This window comes from Myotis brandtii, unplaced genomic scaffold (genome assembly GCF_000412655.1).
Source record: "Myotis brandtii unplaced genomic scaffold, ASM41265v1 scaffold143, whole genome shotgun sequence".
In the NCBI taxonomy this organism is placed as follows: domain Eukaryota; kingdom Metazoa; phylum Chordata; class Mammalia; order Chiroptera; family Vespertilionidae; genus Myotis; species Myotis brandtii.
Window position 1 is genome coordinate 4,119,969 of NW_005355115.1, and position 8,995 is coordinate 4,128,963.

Genomic DNA, 8,995 nt, shown 5'->3' on the forward strand with positions numbered 1-8,995 from the left:
AGAGGCGGGCATGTCCTCCTCGGAGCCTGTGCCCGAGAACGTCTCAGAGGCGCGGCGCTGCTCCTCGCTGGAGGAGGAGGAGGCCCCAGAGGCCAGCCGCAGCAGCAGGCGGCCCTGCCTCTTCTCCATCACCAGCCGGGCCAGGTCCTGCTGGGGTCTCCCCCGCTTGCTCCACCGCTCTTTGGCCGACAGTGAACCTGAGGGCTCCGAACCAGTGTCCTCCTCCGACAGCAGCACAGGGATGCGGCTCCTGCAGCGAGGGCCTGGCATGGCACGGTGGCTGGGGGAGATGGTGGCCAGTTTCTCGGGGTCTGGTTCCAGCGGGGATGCTGGGGCTGGCCCATCGACAAGGGGTGATCCACTGGGCAGTGAGTCCATGGCCACCTCCATGGGGGTGTCCCCAGGAGGGCCAGGCAGGGCACAGCTCTCCAGCCCTGACTGGGCAATACCGTTCTCCAGGGGCACAGAGGTCCCCTCCTCTGCAGCCCTCCCCTCAGAGGGCACCTCCGGGCCCGGCTCGCCCCCAGAGCTGAGCTCCTCGGGCCGTGAGGCTTGCCCACCGGAAGACATGACGTTGAGGTGGGTTTTCTCTGCAATGTGTACGAAGGTCCTCTCAACTTTGGTGAAGGGTGAGGAGGTGACTGCCACTCCCCCGGCCCCTGCGGTGCCTGCCCCGGTCCCCAGCCCCGTCCCAGGCCCGGGGGGCTTGGGCTCAGACTTGAGGATGGAGGACAGGGTGCCTGGCTCAGACACGTCCAGCTGGCTACCGGTGGGCTGGGGCCGCTCGTTCTGAGGAGTGAGGGCAGCCAGGGTGCCCAGGTCAGGGTCAGGGGCCAGGTCGGCAGTGACAGGCGACTTCTTCATGTCACCAGGGGAGACGAGCACCAGCGTTTTGGAGCCCTCCTCAGGCTCCAGGTCCCCGTCAGCCATGGAGGCCCGGCCCCTGGACTCCTTCTGGTCATCAGCCAGCAGCGTGGACGGGGCGCCCTCCTGGCTCCGGTCGGTGCTCCTCTCGCTCCCCTCACTGCTGGAGCCACTGCGAGGCCCCAGTGCCTCCCCCAGGGCTATTGCCTCCTCCTCCACTTCCTCCACCTCTTCCTCCTCCTCCTCGTCCTCCTCTTCCTCCTCGTCCTCCTCGTCCTCCTCCTCTTCCTCCTCCCCTTCCTCTTCTTCATCTTCTTCCTCGTCCTCCTCCTCTCCCTCCTTCCCATTAGCTTGAGGCTGAACAGGAGTCAGCGGGATCTGGGGGGTGGTGAGGAGCATGTGCGAGAAGCCCACCCTCCGGACCCTGTGGAGCAGCCGGGCCCGTTCGCGGTAATCGGAGAGGTCTTTCTTGAAGTCCTGGTAGGGCAGACTCAGAGGCACAGCTCGTGGGAGACCGTTCACCTCAAATGGGGGCGCCACGGAGAACACCTGCAAGGGGCACACACAGGGACCGGCTGAGGCCACCCCCTCCGGGGCCCGAGAAGACCTGACTGCACCCACAGCTGAGAGGCCCACAGGCCCGGGTGTGTCCACAGAGTGTGAGCTCCTGAGGGCAGGCACTGGGTCTGTTGGGTTCATTGCTCTATCCCCAGGACCTAGGGCAGTGGTTCTCAACCTTCCTAATGCCGCAACCCTTTAATACAGTTCCTCATGTTGTGGTGACCCCCAATTTCATTGTTACAAATGGAACATAATTAAAGCATAGTGATTAATCACAAAAACAATATGTAATTATATATGTGTTTTCCGATGGTCTTAGGCGACCCCTGTGAAAGGGTCGTTCGACCCCCAAAGGGTCGCGACCCACAGGTTGAGAACCGCTGTCCTAGGGTCTCCGATGAATGGTTGTGTCCATGCTCCAGGTCCCCTGAGGTCCCAGGCCCTGATCCTGAGGCTTTTCTGTTTCTCAGCCTTCCATTTCCCCACTCCTCTCCTCACCACGTGCATCCCCAACCCCAGAGCCACGCTAGTTCAATCGGTAGAATAAAATGATCATTGCCAGGCAGATTAACCCTCCCTTTTACCGACGAGGAAACCAGGTCCAAAGAGGGGCCCTCACCGCCTCCTCGCGGCATAGTTCCTCTGCAGCCAGGAGCTGGCTGCCCAAAGCCCAGGGCCTGTGCGGGACAGGCAACGTCTAGGCTGTCCCCCAGCTCCCACGTGCAGGCTGGGCCACTGGAGCTCCAGGACCCTGTCCTCCCACCGACCCCTCCACAGGGGCTTGCAGCCCACACTTCCTCCAGGAATTCACAGCCAACCTGTGAGGGCGGTTTCTTTTCACTCGATTAAGTTTTCCCCTTTGAAGCTTTGTAGAGCAGTGGTTCTCAACCTTCCTTATGCCGCGACCCTTTAATACAGTTCCTCATGTTGTGGTGACCCCCAACCATAAAATTATTTTCGTTGCTACCTCATAACTGTAATTCTGCTACTGTAATGAATCGTCATGTAAATATCTGATATGCAGGATGTATTTTCATGGTTACAAATTGAACATAATTAAAGCATAGTGATTAATCACAAAAACAATATGTAATTATATATGTGTGTGTTTTCTGTCTTCGGCGACCCCTGTGAAAGGGTCGTTCGACCCCCAAAGGGGTCGCGACCCACAGGTTGAGAACTGCTGTTGTAGAGCGTCCTTGGCAATTCGATGGCCCTGTCTGGTTTCCTAAGACTCCTGCCACCTCTCCCCCTAGCCTCCTTCCTTCCAGACTAGAAAGGCCTGGCCACCTCATCAGAACGCAGCTGCTGCATCTTCTCCAGCTCTGCCCTGTCAATCCACACCCCCCGGCACCCACGGCGCGGGCCCTCAGGCTGACCTGGCTCTATTCCAGACTGACGGTGCTAACAGTGCCCAGCATTGTGTTAGCCTTTTGAACACACTGGGCCTCCATCTTCCTAAACACAGCCCATCCAGAGCCCCAGAGATCCTGACACTCCCAACGCCTTCAGGGGCCGTCCAGACTCTCAGGGAGTCCTGCCAAGTCCCCGCTTACACATCTGTGTCTGCTGCCCCAGCCCCACGGGCACAGCCCTGTCTTGCCTGGTGGTTCCCTGGCCACTGGCCTGCTTTCTCCATCCCACACTGCCCATCCATCCATCCCATGGCTGCCAAGGGATCTCCCTGAAACTTAAATCGAATCCCATCTCTCTCTGCTTCAAACTGCCCCCCTACCCCCCTCCACACCATGATCTGGCTCCTATCTTCTGCTCCAACCTCACTTCTAGCAGCAGCCTCTGACCCCCCGCCCTACACCCCAGCCATTCAGATGCCACCATGCTCCCTAAGTGGGTCATGCATCTCACATTTCTGTGCCTTTCCCAAGGCAGTTTCCTCTGCCCCGGGTTCCTTCTCACCCGCTCTATTCACGTGAAAAATCCCCGTTCCTATTCCAGGACCTGCTCAAACAGCTCCTCTCCCCAAAGCCTTCCTGTCCACCCACCAAGCAGACTTCACAGCCTCCTTTGTACTTGTCTCCCACATCCTTCCATTAGAGACCCTCCCCCCTCTATTCCACAAGCAGGTGTTTACATAGTTCGCTCTCTCCATAAACGCTAAGCCCCTTGAGGGTCTTTCATTCATTCATTCATTCATTCATTCATTCAAAAGTCCTGAACCTGTGAATGCAGTGAATAAGATAGACATGGTCCTTGTGTTCAGGGAGTGTGCAATCTCTATATTAGGAAACAAAATGGGCACGATACACACTTTACAAAGGCTGTGATCATAAATGAGGCCGTATAAGCAATGGGTCTGGCATGTAGCAGTTTCTTGATAAATGTTAGCTCCCTCCCACCCACCCCCTACTCTGATTTGGAGATCATTGCTTCTATCCCTGACCCCAGAAACGCCCAGATACCACATCTATGGGGGCGGGGGGGGGGGGAGAGGGGGGGGGAAAGGAAGGGAGGCCTTTGTGCAAACAGTTAGCCCAAAGGCTGGTGGAGGGGAAAGGCAGAAACCCCCAGGCCGAGGACCTGCCCACGGCTGTCTGTGCTTTCTACCACCCCCAACTGCCATAATCTCCCTCACAGCCAGACACTAGGTGATGACTTGCTGGTGAGGCTTGTGGAGCGGGGTGGGAAACTGATGCAAGACATGGCAGCATCAGACCCAGACAGGACCCCAGCACACCCTGTTCGAGCCGGACAGGGAACTTCCTTCGAGCACTGTCCCCTTCATATATCCGGCTGGAAGTCTCCAGCAATTGTTTTCTTTCTCTGCACCATTCTCATTATTCATTAATTTATTAATTCACTTAGCAAACATTAACACTGCTTCTGTGCCAGGCCTTGCGTTGGGTCCCTTAGCCATGTTTAGTTTCCAACATCAAGGTTAGAGAAGATGACTGGGCAGAGGTGGAGGGGGTTGCTGTGAGCTCCTGGGTTTGTGGGGACCACCGGGCAGGTGCCGGCACTGACAGCCAGGGCAGGCAGAGCGATGCAGAGCTCTGGTCAGGCCTCCCTCCTGTCCAGCTCAGAACCCACCCACCCAGCACCAGACACATCCCACCTGGCAGGGATACCCTTCAACCCCAGGAATCCTTTCTCAGCAGAACCTCTGCCTATTTGCCCTGCCCCACCTCTGACACGTAGGGCATCCCTGGCAGAATCACTCTGCCCTCTGGCCAGGGCCTGGATCTCTGACAAGGCCCCATCCAGCGGGTGGACCTGCCTTTCACAGCGCCCACTTAGCTGATCCCAGCTGGAGCCTTCTCCCATGCCATCTGAAAGCCCTCCTCTTCCATGACATGGGAGGAAGGAGGAAGGAGAACTGAACATCAGTCATTGGTGATAACATCAGGCTGGGAAACTGAGGCCTGGAAAGAGGCATTGACATGCCCAAGTCACAGAACCCATCAACCAGGGTGGCCCAGAACTCTTTCCACTGCCTCACTGTCCTCCCTCTCCCCTCCCCTCCCCGCCCCCAGCAGGGAAACCTGGGACCCTCTGCCCTTTAGCAGGAAGGGCTGTGAACCTCACAGTGGGGCAGCCTTATCCCACAGATCCCTGCCAAGCCCACCTCCTCCTGGGCATGCTGGGTTTTCTGTTTCAAAATCCCTCTGCCCTCCGTATCTGGCTCCATGTGGGAAGTCCTCCCTCACTCTCTCCAGGCCTCTCCTGGATGCCTGAGCCCAATGAGCATTCATTCATTCATTCATTCACCCATGCAATCCAGTGCTCACCTATCAGCCAGCAACCACTAGATAGCCTCTGTGTGCTTGGCCCTGGAGGCTGAGAACACCATGGAAGGGGACCAGCCACGACACCCCCCATTTCAGCTCAGAGGGAAGCAAGAGTGCTGGGTGTCAGCAGGGGATGCAGGAGTCCCGGAAGCTCCCGCCCGCCTGCTCCCTTTCCAGGGCAGCGACCTTATGATTCTAGTTTGCTCATTGTGCTCTCCAGCCTGGTTTGCACAGCATTACCTGCGAGTGCTTCTTCTTCTTCTATTTTAAATATATATTTATTGATTTCAGAGAGGAAGGGAGAGTGAGAGTGAGATAGAAACATCAATGATGAGAGAGAATCATTGAAGGGCTGCTTCCTGCACGCCCCACACTGGGGATCAAACCCAAAACCCAGGCATGTGCCCTGACCAGGAATTGAACTGTGACCTCCTTGTTCATAGGTCGACGCTCAACCACACTAGCCAGGCTCTGGGGGTGCTTCTTACAAATACAGAGTCCTACCCCCCCGAGTCTGTAGGTCAGAGATGAGGCTCAGAAATCTGTCTGTTTAAAGCTACCAGTGATTCTACTAAAGTTGGCAAAAGGCAAATGTCAGAAGGGTGGGTGGCGGTCGGAGAGGAGGCGGCCATTGGAGCTGAAACCCAGAGAGAATGAAAGCCCAGCCCTATCCCTGCCCCCACTGAGCCCAGACCAGAGGGCTACAGCCTCACTAGCTTCAGAGCCCAGCCCAAGTTCACGTTTTCTCCAGTCAGCAGGAAAGAGAGGCGGGCGGACAGACTCTGATCTTCCCTACCAACAGCAAAACTGGACCCTCCTCAGCCCTGACTCCTCTGACACGGGCACTGGGGACAGACTACTACACACACACACACACACACACACACACACACACACACACACACGCACACACACACACACGCACACACACACACAAACGCACACACAGGCTACCACACACACACACACACACGCACACACGCACACACGCACACACGCCCAACAGGGCGCACTGAGCAGCTCTCCCGCCTGGACCCGGGCCAAGCCCGGTCCTCACACTGCACATCAGCACATGGGCCTCAAGGTCGAAGAAGGGGGGTGCTGAGTGACAAAAAAAGGGAGAGTGAGCCTAATGTCCCCCCTTCCCTCCCCGTGGGGGTGGGGAGGACTTTGTGCCTCTCACAGCGGTGCCCCCCTCCTCTTCAGCCACCAGGTGCACACCTCCTGCCGCCCTCCTCCCCAGGGGGAACGCCCCCTGGCCATCATGGCCCAGCCTGAAAATTGGAGATGAGAAGTCAACAGCGTAGCCTCCTCTGCCAACCCCCATCTCTCCCAGATTCTTTACTGGTCTGTCTGAGTGTCTACTCTCAAGCCACATCCGTCAAGCTAAGAGCTTCCCCTGTTCCTCCGCCCCAGACTCACTGGCCAGACAGTCCTCTGAGTGGAAGTGTTAGGGGCAGAAATAGGATAGTGGGGACCAGCTATAACAATAAGAAATATGAACCATGCTCTGTTAACCATGATGGTTCTGTTCTGATTAGAGAAAGCACCTTCTAACCTGGCCGAGAGCTGTACGCCCCGGGACATGCGAGCTAACATCGGAATGAAGTCCATCCTCCTTTTCTGAGAACTGCCCGGAATCCTGGAAAGATTAACAACCTTGGACCCGCGCGCAACACACACACACACACACACACACACACGGCCCGTGTTGTCTGTCACCTGTAACCATCATACGTTGCCTACTTCCCCACGCCTGTAATCCCTATTCACCTGTGTCATCATTGCCCTTCTACCCAGTATAAGCAACTGGCTTATGGGGAGGGTCGAGCAGGTTTTCCCGGGTGACCTGCTGCTCTCCCCTACTGCCCACATTATTGGAATAAACGCTCATATAGGATTCAACCCTGTCTCTGCTTAACTGGCTCAAGTAGCAACAGGCAGCCTTGACCCACTGGCTGTCCGGTTTTAGAAGGGGTAAGATGACCTGGGAAGGTGGCTGCCTGCCTTAGACCTATGCACATCTCCACACACTTGATCTCCAGGTCTCTGGCCCCAACCCGTTCCTGCCGGCCCCGAGGCAAGGAGCTGGCAGCCCGGGGGCTCTCTCAATGCTCTGGAGTCAGAAACGCAGCTTCTGGCTTGCCCTCCTCTGCCCCACACTTGCTTCAGGCCCCAAGGAGAAAGGTGTCTTCCTCTTGGGGCACTGTGCCAGTGCACGGGGTGGGGACCCCCGCAGGAGCGGGAAAGCCCCACCCCTGCAATCTCAGAAGTCTGCGCCATCCTCTCCTTCTCCATGTCCCCACCCTCTTGTTGGTCTGGTCCTCCCTCAACCCACATGCTATCCTCCCACCCCCACTCCCTCATGATCCCCCTCAACAGACCCTTCTCCGCAGGCCAGAGCTACTCAGACCTCCCCTCGGAGCAGAGAGCCCGGGGAAGGCCTGCGGACGCCGCACAGAGCTCCCTGGCGTCCTAGCTTCCCACCCCACCGCACCCACGGACTGGACCGTCTGATCCATGTAGGAACTATCAGTGCTCCCCCCTTACTTCTCCTCCTGGCCTTGGCAAGATGGCAAGAGGACAGTTTGGAGGAGGGCCCCAGAGACCAGAGTCCAGCCCAAGCCCCTCCTCCGGATGGATGAAAGGAGACAGCCAGCGGGGAGAGTTGCTCCAGCCCCACCAAGCTGAAGCCTCCTGGGGACCCCTTCCCGCCCCCCCCCCCCATCAGCCTAGGTCTTAGGTCTTAGCTGCGGGTGGAGGTAGGGGTGGGACTGGATCCATTGATCTGGAATTTGACCCCACAAGATCCCTGAGTCAGCAAAAGACTAGCCCCTGCCCGCTGCCCTCTGCCCTCCCGCGACTCCAGCCTCAGGGTCTGCATGAGGGGTGGGTTAGGAAGGAGGTGGGTGAAAGAAAGCAGGCGAGGCGCAGTTCCTGGAAGGCGTCTTTAATCAGGATTTGGTAGTACACAAGCTCTCCGGATTGTCTGATTAACATACAGGGACTGAAAAAGGCACAAGATCCCTCGCACAGCGACGTGTGACGGCGGGGCGCCCCCACCCCCGCCCGTGCGCGCGTGGGTGCGTGTCCGTGTCCCACCCCGTGGCGGCGCCGCGCGTGTGCGTGTCGGTTTCAAGTGTTGGATGTGTACAGTACTCGCAGCCGAGGGGCGGGCTCGGTGCATGCGCCTCCCCCGGCCGGCCCGACGCCGCGGCCCACGGAGGACGCACCCGGAGAGGAAAAAGCGTCCCATCTTCGCGCGTGTGGTTTTGAGTTTTCGTGCATGCTTGCCGGGGTCGGGGAACAGAGCAAGCTATAATACAGGATTATTGCAGTACAAAAGGGGGCGGGGGTTGACGTCGGGCGGGAGGCGCGGGGATAAACCAGCTGGGATCCGGAGGGTCCCCTCGCCACCCCCTTCCCATCCCTCGCTCCCCTCTCCACCGCCATCAGTGAGCGCCTCCTCGGTCCTTGGAGGGAAGGGGCTGAGCTCCCCCGATCCCACCAGTCCCACCTCTCAGGGGACCCGCCTCCTCCCCCGCGGAAACCCCTCCCAGCGAGGGGAGGGGTCGACGGAGCAAGTGCAAAGGAAGCAGATGTTGGTCCCTGAGTTTTATTTTCGGAGGTGGGGAGGGAGGAGTGCCGGAAGTGGGGGCAAGTTTGAGGTCCCCCCCTCCCCAGGGCGCTCAGTGATGGAGTGGGGTGGGGCAGGAGACACGGACGCTGGGGCGCGGGCGAAAGGGGGGTTGGGTGGCTCTGAGAGACCTAGACTCAAAGCTCGGCTCCCCCCTCAATCTGGGCTCTTTGGCATCCAATTGCAA

The 8,995-nt window shown here is 58.3% G+C and overlaps 1 protein-coding gene across 1 annotated transcript in view; it reads right to left on the reverse strand.

Annotated features, from left to right (window-relative positions):
• The window catches only part of TTBK1 (tau tubulin kinase 1), a 39,743-nt gene that overhangs the window by 4,039 nt on the left and 26,709 nt on the right, over positions 1-8,995 (reverse strand). Inside the window, 1 exon segment of the mRNA XM_005860996.2 lies at positions 2-1,413. Coding sequence (XP_005861058.1) covers positions 2-1,413 — 1,412 coding nt within the window.